Below are 25,034 nucleotides of genomic sequence, written 5' to 3'. Positions count from 1 at the left end.
AGTAAATGGTTGAAATGATGATTAGCCAAAATTAACACATTAAGCAAAGCTCTTCTGTTTAAGTTTCCGTGGTGACAGAGACATGTTTTTCCACTTGATTCTACATTTGGAAATATGCACAAATATAAGGAAATACATCACAATAAAATCCTGCATAAATGTACCACATCTTCATTGAGATAAACATCTTCAGAAGCATCAACTTTAATTTACAATATACGCATATTCGTATTTACAAAAAGACAGAGCAGTAAGACTATGAGGTTTTAATAGCCAAACGACTTGATGAGTATTAAGTAGTGGCACCTCTTAACAGTAACTTTTTAAAGTCAGCATTCACACAGACATGCACACAAGCAGCACAAGTAGACGTGCATTCTTACACACAAATAGGACACTTTCCTTGTACTCTTCACAACATCATCAACCAGTGGGAAGAAGTGGACTCATAAGGGTCTGGATTAATGCAGGCTACTGGCTGAGAGGTGCTGAAAGTCCCAGTTCTGATGGAGGAAACAGCTGGATACAAAGAAGAGAATGACTGCTGGGAATTCAGCTACTGGCCAGAGAACAATGAGATGGCCAATATGCAGAGATAGAGCTTCATATCCAGTGTTGACATCCAAACAGAGGACTTTCAGGCCGCTTCATTTTCCTCTGACATGTCACCTCAAGGAATACTGCAGTCTACTTCATGGCATTTCATATGACTATCACTTTAACCATAATATATACCATATAACAGTGAACTGCAGCAGTAAGGTGGGCAAAAAACCCAGCAACTGCCCACCAGCAGTAACAGAAACATTCACATTTCCTGGACCTTTGTAAAGGGGAAGAAAGAGAAGCCAAAATCATATAACGGGAATGGAAGTACCTGTCTTCTGCTTGTAAACAAAGACAATGAGTGTGGCAAAAGAGGAACCATATTTAGTGGAACAGTTATTTACAGCTTTACAAGAGAACTCTCCAGCAGTCCAGCTGTCAAAAAATGAGACTATACACCTGCCTTGTGTTATCAGCTTCAGAGGTTGTCTCTTTTGTCAAACTCCTCCCATCATATTACAGCAATGACTATTTTCATTACCTTTAGATATTTACACATATACAATCAAAAAGCCTGTAAATGAAAAGCTAGCATGCCATGACTATATCAGGAGTCTGAAGAAAAAAGAGTCGTCATGGGCTGATTCATAGTATGAGCTACACAGACTTAAGACAGTTGTTTGCTCTTTATGCAGTGATGTCCAGTGTAGGGGATTATATAATTGTATTGCATATTTAAATATCATTACAATACTTTACTTGGGGAATACATGTAATTCATTAAGACAAAACAACAATAAATTCAGGATATCATTAATTGTTCCCTAAATTTGACAGCACAAGTGTTGAAAGTATTTTCAACACAAATTGGAAGTGTTTACGGGGGGCACAAAAAGCGATGGACAATGCTGGGATCCATTTTCATAATACATTTATGTACTATTATGTTGTACTATAATTCATCCAACTGTACTTGTTTAATGCTGTGTGACTTTGTGAACAATAGGTGTGTCCCAACCAGGTTCACTTCCTGCATTGTGAGTACATACTGCACGTGTCAATTTGGTGAGGATGGTGTCTGAAGTCGTTTTTTTTGTTTGTCTTTATTTGGTGTATGTTGAGCTCTCTTGGTCACCATAGAAAAGCTTTCCTTTGACCAAACTGCAGGCAATGCAAGTCAAGTAGGTGTTAAGTATCTGTTAGCACTCAGCTTAATTTAGTATTGTGGGTTTTTTTTTTTACATTACTTATTAACTTGGAGAGGCCATTAGGTTGTGAAATTTTGACAGGATACCAACAGACTAAATTAATGGTACTGAAAAATTCTCAAAAGACAATCAAATGAACCTAGTTACATTGCTTTGATTGATTGACAAAGTTATTTTAGTCATGTTTTTAGAAGGGTAATTCGTAGCCTTAAGTAATAGAAAACGTTTCTAAAGTGATCCTCTCAACACTAGAGACATCCAAGATAAAAAGAAACAAGTATAACCTAAAAGGCTAGAAGCACTTATGGACTCTAAGCATGACATGCCATGCTGTGTAATAGCTTATATACCAGTGCCTTAATATCTCATTTTGAATTGGCGCCCGGAAAGTATCTTCTTCTTGTAAGAGTGTGAAAACAGTTGGAAATAATACTGACAATGAAGGATTAAAAAGAAAAAAAGGTGCATTACGTAGTGTGAAATGATATGAAGTTGAAGTGCCTTGAGTTCTTCTTTTTTTTTTTTTTCCCCTTCAACAATTGCAACAGCCACCCAAAAATAGAAACACTACTTAAATCTGACTGAAAAATAGCAAAGAGTTACAAAATGTAATAAAAAGAAAAGGAAAAACTCCAATAGATAGAAAGATTAGTTGTGTCCGGAGTGCCAAAAAAACCCCCCAAAACAAACAAACCAAACCAAAAAAAAAAACAAAAACCAAAAAAACAACCTTCATCAAATATGTAGGAAAAGTTGAAAGAACTGAAAATAACAAAACAGATAACAGCATAATAATGTACTTATTGACAATTGTCGAATAACGGCAGATGTCCCTCCCCGGCACCTTAGCAGCTCCTTGCTCTGAGCAGGGGAGAATTAGTCCAACTGTCTTTCGTATAATAAGTAGGCAATAATAGTGATAATGATGAAAACCAGTCCTCTTTTGGTGTTTTTTCTTCTTTCCTCAAATTCATGGCAATTATCATTCTGTCCGCAGCACATGACAAAAAGTGCTGCTGGTGCCAGAGCAGTGTGTGGGTGTAGTGTTTCAGTGGGTTGTGGCAGAACATTACAGGCACTTTATGAGGCTGCCAGACAGGTTGGGTGGGCCCTTACACCCGTTGGGCTGTGAGGGTTGTCCCCTCCAGGAAGACCTCATGCCGGACCATTAAGGGCTGAGTCAGAGTGCTGTTGGTGCCTGCTGTGTTGAGTCGGTGAAATGTGCTCTGAGAACTGGGTTCTTCCCTGTCTCTGGTCGTCAAGGGAAGCCTCAAGCTGAAGTTCAGATAAATCTAAAGATAAGGAAGAGAAACATTTGTGAGGGTCAGAATTGTACACATTACTGTTTCAGTTCCGTCACTTAAAAAAAATCATATATTTCAAGGTTAATTTCATCTGTGCAGTTTGTCTTCCTAGCTTTAGTGTCTATGTTATATCTACATTATGGCATACACAATTCCTTTTTTCCTGTTAGTTAATTTGAAAGTTCTATCTCCTTCAATTGGGAAATTGGAGCCTGGAGACTGTTTGTTTAACATGATGAGAGAAAGCAGGGGGAAATGACCAGTATCGTTTTGTCAAAGTGAAAAACACAACAAAAGTCTTCAGCCACGCTAGCAGCTGTGTGAGGCCGCACTTAGGGACAGCAGCATTTTGAGCTAAACTGTGACATAATCATGCTAATATGTCACTTCTTAATAGGACCTTTGTGGCATAGTAAATAGACCTACAATTGTAAAAAAAAAAAAAAAAAAATGCTACCCCCAGATAAAATCATTCAGAAAGACATCTCCTGCCATTGTTATGTTGATGACACTAAGACACTAAGAGTAGCCATTGGTACAGATTGTTCAAACACGTGCCCATATTGTGAGATGGTCCAGAGTTTTAGCTAAGTTATGTTTGCACCCTCAGGGGGTGACTTTAAAAGCTATTTTCCCACCGGTAGTGAAACAGCAAACACGACCCTAGCATGGTCTGAATGTGGCATGTGTGCTAACCTTTAGGTGTTTTAGACTTTTAGATGTTTAGACGATAGACGTTTAGAGTGAAGTAAGTCCATTAGCCTTGGCTTTAGAATTTAGCTAATATATGAGGCACACATTACTCAACATGTATAAACATTTTCTGTCTTTATTTACTAGATATCACATACTGTGCTTCATCTGGGTTCTTTACAACTTTAGATGCCTGAAGTCATGTCTATTTGCCAACTATATTATCTTACTGAAGCTGAAGAATTATTTTTAAAGAATGCAGTTTTGATTTGTAGTTAATAGTAAACAGGATCAAAGTGATGCAACATACGTGCTTAGTGGCATCTGACAGCTGTTGCTCAATCCTTTCCACAACCTTCCTGAAGGGGGGCCTGTTGAAGGGGTCAGGGTCCCAGCAGGACCGCATAATCTGATACCTGCACAACCGCAAACACAGACATACAAACACTTTTATTGAAAGTAGTTATTACATTCCTTTCCTGTTTGCATACTTTTTGCGTACTTCAGTTCAGTCTAAGACTATCAAGATGTCCCTGTATTAGTTATTCTTGTGAAAAGCCCAATGCATCATGACAAGAATGGGCTGTTTTTCAGATCCCCCACATTACATTCTTTCGTAGTCTCACCACCTCCATCTGTCCAACCACACTATTTCGCCTGTGATCACTTCACCAACATTCGCATTCCACTTCAACACCTTTTATACAGGCTCATATTTCATTTCAACAACAACTCACATTTCACTGGGTGCAAACTCTGGAGCATCCATTCTGTAGCCTTCTTTTATCAGTTTGTAGAACTTGGCATCTACAGGCATACCAGGATAAGGACTGTTTCCTGGATTCATCAGAGAGCGTCACATTACATTAGGCACCTCTGAAAACACACATAGCTAGATAAACACTAAAATATAACTTAAGGAATAGACATACCCAGTGAGAAAATTTCCCAAAGCAAAATGCCATAGGACCACACGTCACTTTCAAATGTGTACACACACTCAAAGATACTTTCTGGAGACATCCATTTCACTGGTAAACGGGCCTGTAAGAAAAGGGCTGCATTAGAAGTAGTCATTTAAAACTTGATATATTTCCTGGTGAAGGTTTTTTTTTTTTTTCCCCCTTTTAAATAATGGCTGAGTGATGAATGTCAGGTATGTACATGCTATTTGCATCAGGATAAAAGGACTGACAGAGCTTGGTGCATTCAGTGCAGTAAGTGAACTCGGAGTAAGCACTGGGTTCAATAAGATAAATAAAAATTTAACTAATTTTGAATACATTTTAGTTGTTTAATTAATTAATACTAATCAAAAGTTGGCCAGATTGTAGAACTGCATGACTTAACATGCACACAATTGGAATTTAGTTCCCAATTGAGGACGTTTGATGACACAGGAATTCTGACAAGTAACGACATGATGGGCCAAACACACGCTCATTTATTACTTTGCAAACTGGTTTCAGCAAACTGAAGGACAAGGGATGATTCAAAACAAAGATGACATGTTGAAGGAGGGCTAACATGTTACCTACTAAATGTATCCTTCATATTAACTTAAACTTCCACGGGTAATATAGACATACATTTCCTTTGACGACATAGTTGGAGTCTGTGGTGATGTCCCGGGCAAGGCCAAAATCGCAGATCTTTGCCACTCTTCCTTGAGTGAGGAGGATATTTCTGGCTGCCAGGTCTCTGTGGATACACTAGAAAAGAGACACACCACTACCTTTTAATACCTGATGATAATCAGAAATAAATTAATCCCAAGAGGAAAATTCAGCAGTTTGGTATCTCATCTTCTAGTTAAGGAGCTGTAAAATCTGTGGTAATGAAAGATTTTCTGTATGTTCTCGTCCTGCATCGTAAATGGATTAACCTGCTGTGGTTTCTCAGATCCACTAGGGTTTTGGGAAGTGGATGGTCTCAGTATTTTAAGATGGTTTCTGTTTATATAAAACTTGCATGAGGTGCTTTTTCTAATGCAGATTGCCACTGAATTTTTTTTTATTTATTTATTTTTTTTTCCTCAGCAGCATCCGCCAACATACATTTTAGTTCCAATTACTAGCTTTAGAAATGTAATATATTTTCTCTCAGTAAAAGGTCAAACACCATTTGTAGAGCTCGCTATCAAGGCCTCCCGGTCAAGTTATGATGCTTACATTTTTGGAGGCTAAGAACTCCATGCCTTTGGCCACTTGGTATGAGAAGCTTAGAAGGTCTTCAGTGTCCAGAAACAGACCATCCTCATCAAACATCTCACTTTCTGCATCTGCCTTGACATAGGCACCACCTGAGAAGACAAACAGAATGGGGATTATTTCCCTGGAAATAGGACGGGGTGATAAATCAATAATAATTATCGCAAAATAACTTTTCCTCAATAGAAATATAAGACGTTGATAAAGCTCATTCTATCCATGTTTTGACAGACAACACGAACAGTCAATGATAATGAGAATAGTGCCGTGCTAAGCCAATCACGCAGCTGGAATAGAGTTATAGCCACGTCAGGCTAGGTTGGCACACACATGGAGAGAGTAGGTGATGCAGCCGACTTAAACGTACGCTTATGTTTTGACCACCATTACGTTAGGAGTGGGAGTGAAATACGTGAAAATGGCAGAAAATTTAAACACGAGCAACAGTGTCCCCAAAGAAGACAACCCAACAGACACAGGCCAAGTCTCAAAAGACGAGGTCGTTATTGAGAAGAAAGGTCTGAGGAATTGTGTATTGTGGGGATATTTTGGCTATTTAAAGTCCGACAGGAAGCAGAGCAATGTGCACTGCAAATTGTGCACTTTTGACTTTTCTATTTTGTATTACCTATTTTATTTTTTTGTAATTGACCAAAGAATTTAGTTGTCGATTTGTTTGTGTTCTTCTGCAACACTTGAAGCTTCTGACTGGTCAGAATTAAGATTTTAGTTTATTATATAATAATTAAATTTATTTCAAATACAGTTTTACAAGGTCTGTAGTACATTTCATATGTTTAACTTCTGAGAGAAAATAAATAATATTTAAACCAATATTAATGTGGTATCTTCACATCTCACATAGGAGTAAAAAGAAACCTTTAAACTTGAAAGAAATGGTTATTTTATTTATATTGTGATATATCAACTCTTGATATTGACTGATATGAAATATCGCAATAGGATTTTGTTCCATATCGCCCAGCCCTACCTGGAAATATGCAAGCTGTACTTCAACTGCTGTTCTGTACTGACTAAGGTTTTTGATGAATGGGTGATTCACTTGCCTTTGTGGAGTGAGCGTCTCTTCTCAGAGGATGAGCTCAAAGGATGATTGCCAGCAGCAGAAGGCCTCATGGTCATGTAGCCGTTCGAGCTGTCTCTGTGAAGAGGAAAGGAGCAGTCTGGTCTCAGCTGAGCACAGCCACACATAGGCATAGTGCTGTCCAAATACCTTCCTCCTACGCACGTTCTGGATAGTAAATACTAGTATTCTGTTTTCTCTTCCAAACTCAATAAATCACTCTTTATGTACTAAAGAGAACCTAACCCAGCAGTGTCCCTCTGTGGCGTGATGTTGCGGTAGTAGCAAGTTTCTTCTGGCTTAAAGGAGATAAAGGATTCTCTCTTTCTGCGTAGGAAATTAAGAAGATCACCAAAGCAGCAGTATTCTGTTATCACAAGGGTCGGGCCTGCAGACAAAGACACATGTCTCATGAGAATGATCATTCCAAATACACAGAACTTTTGAGAAGAAAAAAAAAAGAAAGAATCAAACCATGACTAGTTGAATAAAATTTGAATAGTTTCCAGATTCACACTGATTGACCTAACATTTTAAAACGTTCCCATATATTATCTCAAGTGTTAATGTCCACAAGTAGTGAAACCAAAAATGGTCTCACTGAGGTTTTACACCTCCTGTCTCTTCTCTCTGGAGATCAATCTAATGAGAGGCTCACTGGGTTCTGAGTAACTGAATAAAAATATAGCAGATTTTGGGTAAACACAGAAGTTTAAGACGTACTTGGAGGTGGTTTTAAATGTATAAGGTGTGTGTCCTACTTTGAACCTGATTATCTTTTCCTGACATAAAAGACATGGAAATCTTAAAAAATACAAAAATGGACCTTTAGATAATAATGCTGCATGGCTACTGTACCTCCGACAGTGCAGGCTCCCAGCAGGTTGACAATATTCATGTGGTTTCCCAAATAACTGAGGACTTTGAGCTCTGACATTAGTGCCTCTTTCTCTGTGGCATGAGCACTTGCTGTGGACCAAAAAAAGGAAAGCAAGAAAGAGGAATGCTGTCAACATTTACAAAAGAATTAGGAGTAAACTCAGCCCATAACAACTGTGATGGGATAGGCTATGATGAGTTTGGGTAAATTATAATGAAAGCTGCTTGCTAAGTATGTTGATTTGGCAGAAGTGTGCAGACCACCAAATAAAAATATCTACAACACTGTGTAGTGACTTGTCTCTGACAAGATGTAGGCAGAACATGTTGTTATTATGTCCTAAAAGATAACAGCTACTGTGTAAATTGTTGCATGGCCTAAGTAGTTCAGCGTTTTCCACTTAATGTGCATATGTGGTGAGCTTACATTTGAGCATTTTCACAGCCACCGTCATGACTGAATCTGATTCAGAGAGCCCATATGCAGTGGCTTCCACCACTTTTCCGAATGCACCAGAGCCGAGAGTCTTTCCTGAAGAAGGGACAGACCCAAAAATGTTATTCCCCACCATGCTCTCCTCCCACAACCTGGTCCCATGCCAGTATCCCTATGACAAAACCAGTGTGAGCCCCCAGGCTGTGAAGGTAGGCACCAGGACACGCAGGATCCTGTTTGAGGAGGTTTCTTAAAAACAACACCCAGGATATGTCAACAATATTGTGTTTACAGTAAGGGAGTAGGGTTAAATTATTAATGAGCCATAGAACTGGTTAGTTTGTAATGGCCGAAGGCTGTCTGTCAGTCAGCATGAAGTAGCCTGGGGGTAGCAGCGTTAATATCAGGCCCTTGTTCATTATTACTGAAACAAACCTGTTTATCTCCACAAAACAGTGATTTACGTCGAAGACATGGCAAGCAGAGTGCATGTTACGTGAGAAATGACAGCTTAATTATGAAAAAATGGCCACCTAGACACAGCACACACTGCAGAAGATTTTGATAATGGAGGATATGATGCTTACCAAAGCGCAAGTTGTTTCGAGGAAACTCCCACTGATGATCATAAGGAAGCTGAGTTGGGTCAATGTACACATAGTTGTTTCCGTGGATGCCCTCAATAACCTTCCATTGGATTTGGTACTTGGGTTTCTGGCATGAATGCAGACAAAAACATGAATTTACAATGTGCTGTCTCATATTTTTAAGGCCGTCCTGCAAGATAAGTGCAGAGCTGTCTTACCTGCATGTACTTGTAGAACAGCATGATCAGAACAAGACAGAGGATGCCGGCAGCTGATACAGAGCCAATTAGCAGAGGAGCAAAAAGATCATGAGGGACAGTTCTCTCTGCAGGGAGACAGAAATTATGTTAGGCGCAAGAACAGTAACAACTGAATGAACCCAAGACTTTGTTGTTTATTTTGTTTACTCTCTGAATGACATTGCAAAGGGGCATTAAGGTAAGCCAGAGAAGGCTAAGTCACACCAAAGCCCACTTTGGTCAAATCACAGCAAACTAATCCAATTATATATGTATACATACTGTTGAGTTCTCAGCCTTTTTCCTTGTATTTAAGATATGCATTTATTCAGTTTAATTGGTTTAAATCTGTTTTGATCATGTAGCGTTTTCATGTATTGCGCCTGCTTTCACGGGTGTGCTGCTGTGTAATCATATATAATCAGCGTACTATTCGTTTGTGTCTGGCTGTTTATGTCTTATTGTTTTGCCCCTCTGTACAGTGGGGTGTAATAAGCTCTTTAGAGATAAGAAGCTTTCTCTCCACTTCAAATCTGAGAATGCAGAGTCTGCAGGAACTAATCCCCTGTAAACCTGTCAGTGGTTTCTAAAGCTCTGTGTATTCTCTGCTGCAGCTCATTGACACCTCCAAGCCTCCCACAGCCCCCAGAATGGCCAGCATTGCCAGGAGTCCTACTGCGCCCCACACTCTCAGCGCCTCCGCCTGGTCTGCTGTTAGTCTGTGAGGCGCAAAATCCTGGGCACATGATCCCAATGGCCTGTCCTGCCTGGCTGCAAACACTGTCTTCCTTCATAATGCTCAACCACATATCCCCACAAGGCCCCAGTGTCCAGCATAAACCTGTGTCTCATGGCTTGGGCAGGGACAAACTTTGCTATTTTCTTCAGTTCCTGTTCTAACAATGTTTTGAAGATAGCAGATGGGGTGGCCGTTATAACTGGGCGGATTTGGAGTCATAAAGTAAACAATGGGCTAAAGCTAATTCCTTTGTGCAGGTGACAACCTCTTATCATGACCAGTAATGTGTAAGGTGTCTTTCCTTGCAAATGTTTACCGAACAGATTACAGAGGACCAACGTATTGTAAAACCACATTTATGGGTTAACCCTCGCCAAAGTCATGCTTTCAGTAAATATTTTGAGCTGAGGAATTAACACGTCGTTCACCAAAGGACAGAGCTAAGATAACTTTGTTTTTCAGTCCACAGAGAAGGGAATCACAGAGAAGTGACTTTTTAACATCACTAAATTTAAATTTACATTTTTAAATTTAAAGTTTTATTGCAACAGCAATCACACAGACCAAGATTTGTTGATTCCCTTTGTCTTATTGACTCTTGCACTTAAACGTTAAAGCCTATGTGACTTCTGCTTCAATCCAAAACCTCTTGTGTGTTAACTTATTTAAATACAGCATCACACTTGTGAAAATGTCTGATATCTCCACTCACCGCTGATCGAGAAGAGTGTGTAGGCCTGCTCTCCCTCCACAGTGGCTACACATTCCAGAGTATTAAATCGACCCCTGCTGATGTTCACCCGACTCTCTACCTCTGTTTTCCCAAACATGGGGCTGAACAGTGTGACAGTGATGACATGCTCCTCCTGGGTGGCATTCACCTGTTGGGAGCACCTGAGGGCAGGAAATGTTGAATTTGTGAAATGGGCTGACCCATTCTGATCACCAAGCTATTCATCGATTGTCAATTTTCAATAAACTGGCATCGTTTCCGTTACCTGTGACCAACTGGTCATCAACATAAAAAAAAAATACATACAGAATGCTCATATGCCAGTTTCTGCCAGATGACAGTAACATCTGTCACAGCACAGCACCATAAAGAGCAACAATTATTTAAGTGCTGTCTGGTCATAAGCTTAGCCGCCATACCTGTTTCTGTACATACTTTTGCATGCCTGCTTTTAATAGCTGTTAAGTGGATTTGATAATGATTAAAAAAAAAAAAAGACTGGATAAAGTTTGGATAATCACTTATGATTCATTGCCTGTGCTGCATGGGATTGGTGTTGCTACAGTAACCCAGGGCTCCTCCCACAATACACTTTATGTTTGACACAGGATGATCCATGTCCAGTTATATCTGGGCAGATGTCTAATGCCCCTACCAATCACAAATCAATTCTTTCTAATCCCCTGTCACATGGGGGTCATCTTCTCACTGTCAGCCAATCACAAATCAGCCCCATCAAATCCGCCATCATAATCATTCCTCTATCCAATGTGTCTTTACTGTGACCTTTAGGACCCTTGAGACAGACTTCATGTGGGGTTTAAGTTAACACTACAAATTAAGCATGATAGTTAAATGGTGGCAACACAGTTTCTGCTGCTAAAATGGTCATGGATGGGGTGATGAAAATGCATTCTTCATTGCTATGGTAAAAGCTATGACATTTCTTTCAAAATCAACTCATAACAAAGTTACATCAAGGCACTTGACATATAGAGCAAGTCTAAACCAAACTCTTTTGTAAAATTATTTAGAGACCCAACAGATGCCTCATGAGCAAGCACTTCTGTGATGACATAAATCTAAAAATTGGATTGCTATTAAAGATTTTGTTTGTTAGGTTACACAAGATAATGCTGCTTTTAATTTTGTTTTGTTTAGTGCATTGATGACCAGTCCTGATATCAGATTCCAGTCGCTCTCTATAATCAGTTACAGCTGAAGTTTGAAAGTTCAGCACACTCTTAACAAAACACAGAATTTTTTTCCTCCCAAAAATGAAGGCAAAGGTCAACTGCTGGATATGCATAAATAAGATATCAAGTAAGGTAAATGATGTCTAACATTTATTTTTACATTTCCCAATTTTGTCTCAGCTTACTTCAAATCACTGTGTGAAAGACAAAAAAAGACAAATCTAGGCATGCTAGGCATCAATAACTGATTGTCAGAAATGCACTGAAAAAATCAATTTTTAGGGTGTCTAAAATCTCACCTGATATATGGCTGTTCACAGTAGTACCAGGTAATCTGGGGGGCAGGAAACCCCTCTGCCACACAGCGTACCTGTCCATCCACTGGGCCCTCATGAGATACAATCTCAGGTTTACCTGAAAGAAATGGATGTTAACATCAACAAACATTGTGACAAATAACTACATGTTGGGCGAGGTATAAAATAAAGTCTGTAAGAGTTTTAAATTTTATCCCATTGAATTGGACCATAGTTAGGTACAGGTAGTATGTAGTGAGATAGGACCTCGTCTCCAAAACAGAAAAGATCATCAGAACATTTTCCATAGTGTCAGGTTCTGAGCATTAATAATTTGTGCATTTAAACAATTTCCCCCTGAGGAATCAATAAGGGAATTCTGATTCTGATTGTGAATTTCATTATCCGGCTTTAACAAAATCTACAGTGCAACTTACTGGTCACAAAGATAGTGAATGTCTGATTTATTGATGCATCATTGTTGGAAGCTCGAAAAGTGTAAACTCCTCCTTCTGACGTTTTCAGTCGGACCAGCCTCAGCTCACTGCTGTGCCTAACAAAGACAAAGAATGTTGCATTTTTTTGCACAAATGCCTTGATTGATTATACAAACATGTTGTATTAACGTTTCCATTAATGCCATAATGGTGCACAAACAGCTGACTGCAGTCGTGTCAAACCTGCTGAGCTTGGATTGCTCAGGTCTTTGTCTCTTGTTGTTTCATATACATGTAATCACTGACAGCTTCTTTTTTTTGGGCTATATCTGATGTGCCACACAAAGATTTAACGTAAAAATATTCTCTTTGCAGTCTCTTTTAAATCCAATTAGTTTTTTTTTTTTTTTTGATATTTTAAAAATATGCTTGGATACTTAAATCGTCATTAAATTATTGATTTTCCAATTATATCATTCATGCACCATTTTCCTAAGGGGGTCATGAAAAAACAGAACCATTCTTCTGCAGCCAAATTTTGTTAGGCTCAAATAAGATGTGTAATATTTCTATTGGCAGCACAGAGGAAACGCTGAAGATGTTCCTTTGGGCTCTTTTCATGTGAAAGCAATTTAGAATTGATAGCTGCTGAACCACTAAAAACCCCAGAATACACCACACTTTAGATGTCAACTGTATTTCTCAGGAAGATGTGACAAGTTCAGCTGCAGCATTGTCACCTCCAGCAAAACCAAAGGTGTGACATTCCACTGGAAGACTGTAATTAACATTTTCATCTATGTGGTAAAATAGGAGTAAAGTTGGTGTTTGAAGTCTCACCTGTATTCACGGCTGTGCGTGGTGATGATGTGATCAGTTGTGTTTCTCAGCTCATAGCCCATGAAGCTCCAGGAGAAAGTGGCTGGTTTTGGATAAGCCTCCATGTCGACATTCAGGGACAAGCTTTCCCCCGAGCGGACATGGATAGTTGTTGTGTTTGTGGGTTTTAAGTTGATGAAGCCTTTGTCTGAAAAATAGAGCAGGGTGTTTTTTTAGAATGCATTGACGAAAAATGAAGTTCATATTTATTGGTGTTAGTTCATCTGTGTTGTTTTACAGACTTAAGGTATTGTATATTGCGTGCATAAGAAAGTATCACAGAAATAGAGACGAGGGTGCACAAAATTCATAATATAATTGTTCAAAACTCTGACATTTTGGGAAATGCCCTTATTCACTTGCTGGTCATTTATCAATATCATATAATAGCCATTAACAGCTGGTTAGCTTGGCTTAACATAAAGGCTATAAACAGCAAGCTGACTCAGACCATTTATAGTTCACACAAAAGGAAAGAAACATAAAAACAGTAGTTCAGTTTTACATCATGAGTCATCAATAGCAGCTGCCAGTACAGCAAATAATACCCAATAAAAAGGAAACTGTTCATTTTACAATTGATGTTTTTGCAGACTGATATATTGATATACAACATTTTGATTAGGTCATGTTTCAGAGTCTATTAGAGGTTCTTGTTATTACAGTAAACAAAGCTAACTGCTGGCAAAAACTAGCATTAACTGAGCATATATGAGGGCTATTCCTCATGTAAATCTTGACAAGAAAGTGAATATGCAAATTTCCTAAACTGTCAAACGTCCTCTTCCAGGACACTTTGGAGCTCAAAGTTGAGGTCAGCACATTTGGGAGGAAAATATCAAACAATTCAACACAAGAATGATACAACTATGAATAACCGACAAATCATATCAGTTGAACCACATTTAATATTTTCTTTTTCTTTTTCCTTTTTTTTTTTTTTTTTAACAACTCCAAAATGTAATGAATGAAGGTACTGTCTGAAGTGAAGCAAATCCCATCATAAACTCACCATAAATATCAAGCCAAACTGCCTGCGTGCTGACCCCTCTTTCATTTTCGGCTTGACAACTATAACTGCCAGCATCTTGTGGGCCGATGACTGCAATGTGCAATGTGGAACTGCGCACGTGTGTGAAGTGTTCCGTCAGGATTCGTGAAGCACCGTCAATCTTTGCTGGTTGCTGTGGATACCAGACGGCACCCTGTCAACGCCCAGAGATCTCTAAAGATTAACCCTGTCTGCATGTCTATCCTTCGCAAGCTTGTAAATCCTGACCCAGGCACACGGCAAGCATAGACATACACTCACACAGTTGCACACATGTATGTATACAAAGAGATGTCCACATAGTACACACAGCCAAGATCCTGAAGCTTAGACAGCATGAACTTGGACCCCTATATCTCTCATGCATGGAAACAGACACTGATACCAGATACACAGAAACAGCTCAGAAAAAACAATACCACTTATGAAATGGTTGACTGTAAATGAAAATAATAAAAATTAATCATGACAGTTTTGGTTCAAAAAATTACTGGATGACTAATGACTGTTATGACTAAATTCATTTGTGATAGTTTAAGGGAAATTGGCAATAATCTGTACAGTAGGAAGGTCATTAGCAGGGCACACATCTAATTTCCAAATGATTAATAGTTAAACAGAGACCTAACAAGACAATAATCAGTAGTTCAAATTCAGTGTTTTCATATAACTCAGCACACAGCAATGACACCAACAAAAAGTGAGTTTAGTCTTCCATCGGCAGCATAATATACAACAAATAAAAGGCACAAGGGTCCTCACCGAGCCAGGCGGTGTCACCCACTGTAACTTGATGTCTCCGTTGACATTGGTGGTATTACAGGTGAGGTAGAGACTTTCATTTTGGATAAGAATCATTCTTTCAGGGGTCTGCATCTCAATTACAGGAGGAACAATGGGGACTGAAAAGAAGTTAAAACATTTTTATTGTGTGCCAGGGAACTTTTGTCACAAGCACAACAATGAACACATATTATACACATAGTATTTTCACCATTTTACCTGGTCTCACTGTCAGGTGGTAGTTGCGTGATCGGATATACTTCTCCCTGAGTTTTCCTGTGCACACATAACAACCTTCATAGGACTTTTGCGAATTGCTGATGATGATGCCTTGCTCCAGGCTCGCAGAATACTGGAGACCAGAGGCCAGTGTTGCATTGGAGCATGTCTCCAGACGAAGGTTGTTGAGGCTTGGATCGGTTGCTAGGCAGGGGATCGAAGCAGTGTCTCCCACACGGGTAAGAATGTTGAGCACCATTGATTTTCTGAAGGGATTTTCAGGATCTGCCAAAAATTTGTAACATGGCTGAGATTATGATGGTGCTGAGTAGTTAAAGATTTATGTTATGACATCCATTCTATGATATAGATGCACTGTCTTCTAACCATTTTGTATGACGTGTTGTTTTAGCCTTTGTCCAAATTCTTACAACTAAGTATGGGGAGGACTGGATGTGTGATTGGCTGGCTGCCTTGCTCAATCTTTGTGGATAATCATGAGAATGTAAATGTGGACACTCAGTCTTTTTAGAAGGAGAAAGGGAACTGACGCTTTGGTCTCCACCCCTTAATATTATTATTATTATTTCTGGCAAATTTTATGCACTTTAAAAACACATTTAACTGGATAAAATTACTGCTGTAAATAAATGAATGCAGTTAAGTGTTCAACTGGTAATGGCTTCATTTGTGAGAAGTCTCAAGAAATATAGTGTGTTTTTCATAAAGGTTGTCCCTGATTCTGATAACCTATAAAATATTTCAAAAGGGCAAGAGAGCAAAAGTGCACGTGGATTTGATGAACATGGTGTTTCTTTTGGCTGTGATGTAAACATACACAGTGGTTGCTCTTCTGTTGTTTTTTTTGAGAGAAGGACCACTTTGTTTGTCAGTATTTTTTGACCCCATTATTGGTAACTCAACTGAACAGAAACAAAGAGCTCTAACAGTGTGAACAGTGTGAACAGTTAAACACATTAATCCAATATTGAAATGAAACTCTTGGACAAGCTCTCCAGCAGCTTTAGTGGTGCAATATCTGATCATCTCATTTAAAAAGTTGTTAGTCAAGGTAGATCTGAGGATTGTGGAGCGAATTATCATGATCAGCGCCTGCAGTAATGGCTGTGGGCCAAGGGAACATGGAGTCACATCGAACAGGAAACACAGTAGAACTTAGTTTTGCACACAATAAATAGCTGCGGTATCTACTGTACCTGTCCAGGTCAAAATGAGAACCAACTTTCCTCTGCAAATCCACCCACACACACTGCTTCCTGTCATGGCAGCAAGAAATGGTAGATTTCCTCTGCTCTTCTCTGCACTGTTTCCACCTGCTCTACATTTCAGCCCTCCTTCAGTTTTCATCTCTCTCTACACAATTTCAAACAGTAGACACTGAAATAGGTCATTAACAGGCTACCTCGAACATAGATGTAAATGGAGGCTTGCTCCCCAGAGCTCTTCTCCAGGCAGATGTAACGGCCCATGTGAACAGGCTGAGCCTTGGGGATGTGCAGCTTGGACATCCCATCAGTCTTTTTCTCTCCCCGCTGCTTTGAATTCGGCCGGCCTTCCCGGTGCCACTGCACCTCCTTGTCACCCCGGCAAGTGAGCTCAATTGGTCCGTTGAGATCAACAACAACGTGGCCCTGCCCGTTGTTGTCAATAGTAGGCTTGGCATTGCCTGTAACAGAATAGAAAGGATATTCTATAGCACAGCACGGCCAAGTTGTGTTATGTTGATGTTTTATGTTGTAGTTTTTCCACTGTGAAGTGGAAAATATCATGGCCATGCTGCTGATTAATCAAGGGATGAGTACTTAAAGTGAGATGACAAGTTATGACTCTAAGACATTTTAGACTTAACAGAAAACCCTTTATGCTTTATATGAAGATTGTAATACATTTCCCCGCTGAGAAGTCAACATCTGCCATCCTACATTTATAATCCCTGATCCATGTGCAAAAAGCAGGATCGTCCTGCCACCAAGCTTTAAAACAGTATTGCAATTGTAGGGAATGTCCTACGTTTAAAAAAACGCACCCATAAATCAATTGTGCAACAGGTAATTATGACTCATAGTAAGTGGAGGAGCAGAGGGAAAAGCATGATGACATAGTCCACAGCAGGAGGAGTTCAGGGTAGATGGATGGGTCAGCAAAACACACGAAAATCCGAGACAAGTGTTGTTCCATTCCCGAGAGGAAGGAGCCTAGTTACTTTTATTTCTTTTCTTCATAACCGTTCCAAAACAAAGAAGGTTTTTAATGTTGAGAAGATACTTATTTTTACCCTAATATCGACTTTTCCTAAACCTGACCAAGCAGTTTTTGTCTCTCTCACCCTACTATGACCATAGCGAGCAAGGTAGATATGTCAGTGCAGTTTTTTGGTTCGTTTATTATTGTATCCATGACAACCAAGGTTCAGCATGTTTGCACCCTACCATGCTGTTTCAGGAGACACTTGGGTGGTTTGTAACAGAAGGTTAAAGATAACAACCTATATGGTTTTTCAGGTTTGAGCACTGTAGTGGCATTTGCTCCCAGACTTGATGTCAGGTCATTTGACATACTGCTTCCTTTAAAGCAGTTTTTTTAACGTTTCTTGTTTAAAAAAACAAACAAACAAACAAACAAAAAAATGTCCACTTACTACTACATATAATGTCCAAACACTGTAGTAAATCTTAAGGTGCCTGGCGTCACAACAGGAATGGAACTTTCAACCTCGTCACTCCCTCCTCTAGCAAAATCTCTGTAATCTGGAGGTAGGAAATCAAAGCCTTCAAGAAAACATTAAGTAAAGGTTGGTTCTAATTCTCGTACTCATTTTCAGATGAGCTGGATATAGTGGATACAGTTTGCTTGGCTGACTTCAAAAAGACGCAATAAGTCAAGAGATTTTATAAACCAAATGAAAGCAAGCGTGGGGGCAAGTGAAGGAGTCAAGAGCTTTGTGCCCTGAACAAAAGGTTAAGGATGAAGAACAACTTCCATGATTCCTAGATGATCCTACACACACACACATTCTTCATTTGACATACCCCAAAGCCCTGGCTTCACTTCAGATCTGTGTATCTGCCTTGAAGTGAGGACGGCGTAGCTCCACTACAGACAGACTTAATTCACAAAATCAGAGAGCAGCAAACAGCACTCTGACTGTACATAGCTGTTAGTATGGCTGAGGTGATGATCTGTGTTTGCAGAGCTTCTTCTTTGCCTCAGCGTAAATATTGGACTAATAACTGTTTACTTCAGAAGGAGATGGTAAACTGTACTCAACGTGTTCTCCGCATCATGTATGATGCGATAGTCACTTAGTGTGGTTTTATATTTATCGCAATAATCATTGCGGTTAAGAAAACCTTGAACTTAATTGGAATCTAGTTCCGGAAAACGAGCTGGAGTCAAACTTTGCGGTGCGCTTTCTTCGTGAAAGATAGATTTCCGATGCGCGCTGCCTGGAAATGTGGCGCTCCTTGAAATTCCCTATCAGCATGGCATGACCATCCCATGGGCTCATCATGCATTAACAAGCTGTCGACATATGTGCAGGAAACAGACCACCTGATGCTGCCCCGGGCTGTGAGGCTCTGCAGGCGCACCGGAGGGAGGGAGGGAGGACAGCAACTCCGCGCTTCACCGCTTATTTCGGCCGCAAACGACCGGCGAGCAGCTTTCCATAAATGTAAACCTTATCTCCGGGGAATTACCTGACTGTGCTCAACAACAATCAAATAAACAAAAGCAGGCAAACCCTCAAAAACTGAAAAAACAAACCGACTGAAGATGGAATATTTTTGTTTGACAAATTGTAAAAACAACCAGGTGTTGCGAGCCGCAGAAGATGAGGTCAAGCTGTTGTTGCAATGTGTGTGTGCGTGTATGATTATTTTTTTTAATCCATTCTCAGAGATAAGAACAATAAACCAACCCTATGCTGAGGGGAGGGGAGCGGAGGGGGTATTCTGAATTTGAACATGTGTCAACATTTATTCAGAAAGTGGGAAATGATGCCACACGCTTTGATAAGCTTGGATATATCAGCTCGTTTGCATGCTTCCTAGGAATGATGTTTCACCCATATATTTCCATATTGACGGTTATGTGTTCAGAGGAAAAAAAAATGTGAACCTGTCGCCTTCCTCGATCATAACATGCCCAGAAAGCCCCCGTGCGTCCTGCGCGTGTTTATTCAGCATCCCACTTTAAGTTCACTGTTTGATTACTTTTTTCTTAATGGCGTCCTCTCTCTGAATAAACCATACATAATTAAAGAAGCGCACTTGGTGTCCAGATCATCAGCCGACGTATCCACTTTCCTCATTGTGTTTCTATAAGGTCGCTGTTAAGTGAACTCGGCTGTGCAGCCTCTCAAGGCAGCCTTTAGATCCGACTGCAGCACCTCCCAAAACAAAGAGTGGGAAAGGCCATTCACTTCTCTGTAACGTCGCTCACATTTGCGCTGTTGTTGCTGAATGGAGCTAAATACCCGCGGGAGTTACATAATAATAATAAGAATAATAATAACAACAATAGTACTGTCGTGCTGCAACAAGTTGGCTCGGTGCGGTGCGCGTCAGCAGCATAAGCAGAAGTCTTACCTGGATGTAGGGTTAAATGTAAAAACACCGACAGCAGTATCCAGAGGTATTCCATAGTGATTATTCCATGGGTCTGGGTGTGAAGGTGAGCCTCGGTCTCTGTCTCTGCCTCTCTGGGTGAGGTAGCTCTAACTCTACTGCCCGAGCGTGTCGGAGTTGTGAGAAGTTGTTTGTGGGGCTGAGGCGCGCTGACACTCAAGTCTTTAAAGGCACAGATGCTCTGAAGGCTTCACAGGGCTTCAGCTCCCATCGGCTGCCGGCGGCAGTCTGCAAACACGCTGCTCCCCTGGGGGGGTGTGGAGGGGGGGGGGCGGTGCAGGCAGGCAGGACACCTCTCCTCTGGATCACTGCGGCGTCAACAACACGTTAATGTGAGCCAGCGGTGGAGCCTGTTATGTGTGTGTGCACACAGTGTGCACACACGCATAGAGAGCGAGAGAGGGGGGAGGGGGTGTTTTGGGGACACGTCCGCTTTTCCGACAAAAAAAAAAAACAAAACAAAAACAAAGGCTGTCTCTTCAGATCGGTAATCTGAGTGATCGCAGCAAAAAAAAAAAAAAAAAAAAGTAGTCGGGTTTCGCATGAATTTTCAATCCGTCCGTTTCCACAAGTAGCTTCGTTTGTCATTCCGTGCACTGACCGCCTCACAACCATCTGAGTTTATTTTCTGTTAAAAACGGCTCTTCTCATGAGTCAAATAGAGTCAATTTTTATGGGAAATCGGGAGATATAGAGAAATTTAAGTGAACCCAGTTTATGTCAATTCAGTCTTCATGTATTTATTTATTTTAAAGTTGTTTACATAGTGTAGCTTTTTGTGCATGTCCTGTTAGATTCAGATTTCTGAATTCTAACTTATTAATTCATCTTCGACCACCTATCCGTTTCCTGGTCGCCGGGTGCAGAAGCCAATCCCAGCTCACCCTGGGTGAGGGTGGGGTACACCATGAACAGGTCACCCGTCCATCATATGGCCAAAACACAGAGACAGCCACTCACATTCAGACCTACAGACAATTTAGTCACCAGTTTATCCAAGCATCTTTGGACGGTGGGAGGAAACTGGAGCTGGGGAAAAACCCAGACAGACACGGGGAGAACATGCAAACTCCACACAGAAAGATCCCAGGCTGGGAACCGAACCTGAGACCTTCTTATTGTGTGGCAACATCGCTAACTTATTCAATTATTTAATTGTTCAAAATAACTTTACATTAGCCGACATTTTAAGCAAACCCCCAAAACAAAAACAAAAAAATCCTTTGGGATTAGTATTTGGGGCCTATTAACTAAAGCCTTATATATATATATATATATGTATAAGTGGACATTCATTACTCAAGCTCTTAAATCAACATTGCATTCCTGTTAAATGGATGAGGCTTGTCACCACTTTGTGCTGCTGTTTAAATGAACATTTTTATCTATGATTAATAACAAAAAAAAGTTAATCATCCAGGCAATATCCTGAATGTTTTCATCTTGGTAGGCATATTCTTATCATTTACATATTTCATAACTACCTCTGTTTACTCAAGCATTCATCATCTTAATTTTATTTAATTCTATTAAATTTGCTTTGACAATTGGTTAAATTTTCAGACCACATTTAACTGACTACGTCTTCTGGGCACAGCCTAAACCAACCCCAAATCAAAACCCACAAATTGTGCGATTTTTTTATTTATTTTTTTTTTTATTTTTTTTTGTGGAGGCAGATAATCAGTGAGGCAAGGCCTTTTTTACTTTAGAACATCACGCCAGTGGAATTCAGTCGAATTGACAGTTTAAAGAAATGCCTCATTCAGAAAAAAATGCATTTTTGTATACGCTTACACTGATCAGGCATTACATTCTGACCACTGACAGGTAAAGTGAATAACACCGGCTCTTCATCATAGCACCCATTAGTGAATGTTTTGTCCTCAGAGTTGATGTGATGGAAGCAGGTGAGCAAGTGTGAGGATTTGAGTGAGTTTGACAAGGGGCAAACTGTGAGGGCCGGATGACTGTCAGAGCTCCTCCAAAACTGCAGCTCTTGTTGGGTTTATCAAAAGTGGCCCAAGGAATAAACAATGTGTTGAACTGGAGACAGGGTCAAGGGCTCATTGATGCACATGGGAAATGTAGGCTGGCCTGTGTGGTGCGATCCAATAGATGAGCAGAAAGGTGTCAGGATACACGGTACGTCACAGTTTGTTGCTTATGGGGCTGCATAGCGGCAGACCAGTCAGGGACACCATGCTGACCCCTGTGTACCATGAAAGCATCAACAATGGGCATGTGAGCATTAGAACTGGACCACGGAGCAATGGAAGAAGGTTTAAGTCACAGATTCAGTGTGATTCTTTGGACGATGTCCTGCTGGGATATCTTGCGTCCTGCCATCCATGTGGATTTTACTTTGACATGTACCACTTACCTAAGCATTGTTGCAGACCATGGGCACCCTTTAATGGAAACTATTCCAAGATGGCTGTGGCTGTGAGGAGCACAACAACAAGTTTTAGGTATTGACTTGGCCTCCAAATTCCCCAGATCTCAATCCACTCGAGCATAATGATATGCCTGATCAGTGTATAGTGCTCATGTATTTAATATTGTACTCCAAAAAAAAAAAAAAAAACTTATTCTGCATCAAATGTAAGCAGACACAGGGACAGCTAAGACAGAAACAGCTTTATATTGCAACACTTTGCAGATTAGTTTTGCATGCATGGACTCCTCTGGGAAATTCATATATGAACTAGATTCTGCTCCTGAGTGTACAGTGGGGCAGTATACTTAAACTATTTCTATGCATTGCAAACTGGTTTTTCAATGTTTGTAACTGGCTTTAGTTGCGATGTAGTGCGTATGCAAGTCCAAACAGAATCCACATAGCTTTTGGCAGGTTTTTAATCTTGGCCATCGCAACTTTTTGCTCAGTGATGATCTAAAAAGAGGCTGAACTGAGATGCAGGGAGTTTATTCAATTATTGAGAAAATAAAAGATTCTGCCCCTTTAGATACTCTCAAAAAAGTTAAAGATAACTTACAAAGACCAGTTGGTAGAAGTCTGTGGGGTTGTCTGAAAGGATAACAGGAAGCACCAGTGTCTGAATGTCCGTTGGACCCATAGTCTTCGGAGAAGTAAAATGACAGTGAGAGTTTCACAGGCTTAATGGCAGGCAATGAATGTAAGATGTTTATAGATTATTATAAATACATACATTAATGTTATTTTTGGATGCACTGGAAACATTTTAAATTTGCATGTGCATGGGATTTCATGTCTATTATGATTGTAGCAAATATCCAGAGCTTTAAAATGATCTCACTTTCTGGTCAATCTGTGCAGTAAATACTCATCTGGGGTTCAGGGCGGCTGAGTGGGTCCTCTACAAGTTAGGATGTTAGAGGTTAGTGTGATTCACAGAGTCATTAGTGTCGTACAAAAGTGAATGTGGCTTTAATTGCAAATTTCTTTGAATATTAAATAAAGAGGTGTTATGCAACTACAGTCTGTGTTCCTGCTTATACACTTTGCAGTTGTAGAACGAGAGCCATGGGTGACTGTTGGCGGCTGAATCGATAAACTTTTCATAGAAACTAAATTCTTACATTGAGGATCCATCAGACATGGTCCCCACAGGCTTTTTAAAAAAATAATAATTGAATGAACTGACTTGTAAACTCCAGAGGCAGATTCCTTGAACTGACGTACAGACATTAAAACTGTGAGGAGGAAAGTATGCTGCTGTTTTCAATCTGTGTGAAAAGTTGAGCCAGAATCTCACACATTCTAACCTGTTAGCAATACATTTGCAAAACATATGCTGCCATTAAAATGTGTGTGTAGTAAATGGCACAAACCATAAATCAAAATCTGAATTGATTCTGTTTGTCATGTAATATCTTTAAGATTACCAGAACTGGAGAGCACTCTTAAAGGCTCAAATGGCCTAGACCCTGAAACCAAATCTCTAATTTAACTTCTCTAACTCTAACTCTTGTAGAAGACCCATCAATGATCAACCATTGATTTTTTTTTTTTCCCCCAGACTCATACAAATGTCTTTTAGGAAAACAAAATTATTTTTGTCTTATCAACACTGTGTTGTCAGCCATGAAAACATTTTGTTGCCGTTTTTTTTCCAGCATTTATTTTTACTTTTAATATTACAAGTTCAGTTCACATAGTGGCAAGCTCAGGTTTTAAATGAGGAAAATAAGTCTAATGTCTTAGTTGTTTAGTTTGTTGTTTTCAGAGGCATTCAGGACAAACATGCAGCATTTTAACTGTCATCCACCCAGTTCTGAGTCTGCCAGAGGTGGAAATGGCTAAAAAGTGATGCCACAGAATCAGTAACTTCCATTCCTTGTCTCTTCCCTCACTGAGTGTGATGGGTGGGATGACGCCATCCTGCAGCCCAACAGTCACTTTCTGGCTTCTGCAACGTGCAAAATGTGTTGCGACTACAAGCAAAACCAAAATTCATTAACTCTTCTCAAGTAGCTCCTACTTTAGGGCTCATGCCAACAAAGGGAATAGGTAGCTGATGCAGTGGAACTAAACACAATGTTTTCTTGGCATCTTCCAGCAAAATGTTGCTGAATCAGGCGGTTCAGTGGCCCAAGGACAGCAAACTAGACAAAATCAAGTGCAGCTCATTGATGAATTAAATCTTTCATTTGGAAAACAAACAAACACTTTTTTTTTGATGCAAACACAGTAGTGTCTTTAGCAGAGTTAAAGGCTATGAATTTATCATGTGTTTCTCTCGGCTCTCTTATCTCATCTCTCATCTCAGCTCTATATAATAGATTGTATAATGTTAGGTAAAATGTATTGTATGATTGTAAAGCAGGGCTAGGTTTTATATTAATACTGTGAATATGTTCAGTCCACGACAGAAATGCACA

The 25,034-nt window shown here is 39.9% G+C and overlaps 1 protein-coding gene across 2 annotated transcripts; it reads right to left on the bottom strand.

Moving 5' to 3' along the window:
• Positions 1 to 2,220: 2,220 nt before the first annotated feature.
• Positions 2,221 to 20,451, bottom strand: kita (KIT proto-oncogene, receptor tyrosine kinase a). Of its 2 annotated transcripts, none has more exons than XM_029500253.1 (21): positions 20,130 to 20,451; positions 16,943 to 17,206; positions 15,520 to 15,804; positions 15,280 to 15,419; positions 14,479 to 14,671; positions 13,428 to 13,614; positions 12,588 to 12,703; positions 12,154 to 12,268; positions 10,638 to 10,819; positions 9,166 to 9,272; positions 8,948 to 9,074; positions 8,352 to 8,456; positions 7,904 to 8,014; positions 7,292 to 7,433; positions 7,029 to 7,123; positions 5,923 to 6,053; positions 5,341 to 5,463; positions 4,684 to 4,795; positions 4,489 to 4,588; positions 4,062 to 4,167; positions 2,221 to 3,046 (listed from the first exon to the last, which is right to left on the bottom strand). In XM_029500253.1, the coding sequence occupies exons 1-21, from the start codon at positions 20,182 to 20,184 to the stop codon at positions 2,867 to 2,869; spliced, it is 2,976 nt and encodes a 991-aa protein (XP_029356113.1). In that variant the 5' UTR covers positions 20,185 to 20,451; the 3' UTR covers positions 2,221 to 2,866. The 2 variants fall into 2 exon arrangements, with proteins under 2 accessions (XP_029356113.1, XP_029356114.1); XM_029500254.1 differs by having other exon boundaries at positions 14,479 to 14,650.
• Positions 20,452 to 25,034: the final 4,583 nt, after the last annotated feature.

This window comes from Echeneis naucrates, chromosome 4, assembly GCF_900963305.1.
Source record: "Echeneis naucrates chromosome 4, fEcheNa1.1, whole genome shotgun sequence".
Taxonomy (NCBI): Eukaryota; Metazoa; Chordata; class Actinopteri; order Carangiformes; family Echeneidae; genus Echeneis; species Echeneis naucrates.
This window is presented reverse-complemented; position numbering and strand designations above follow the sequence as displayed.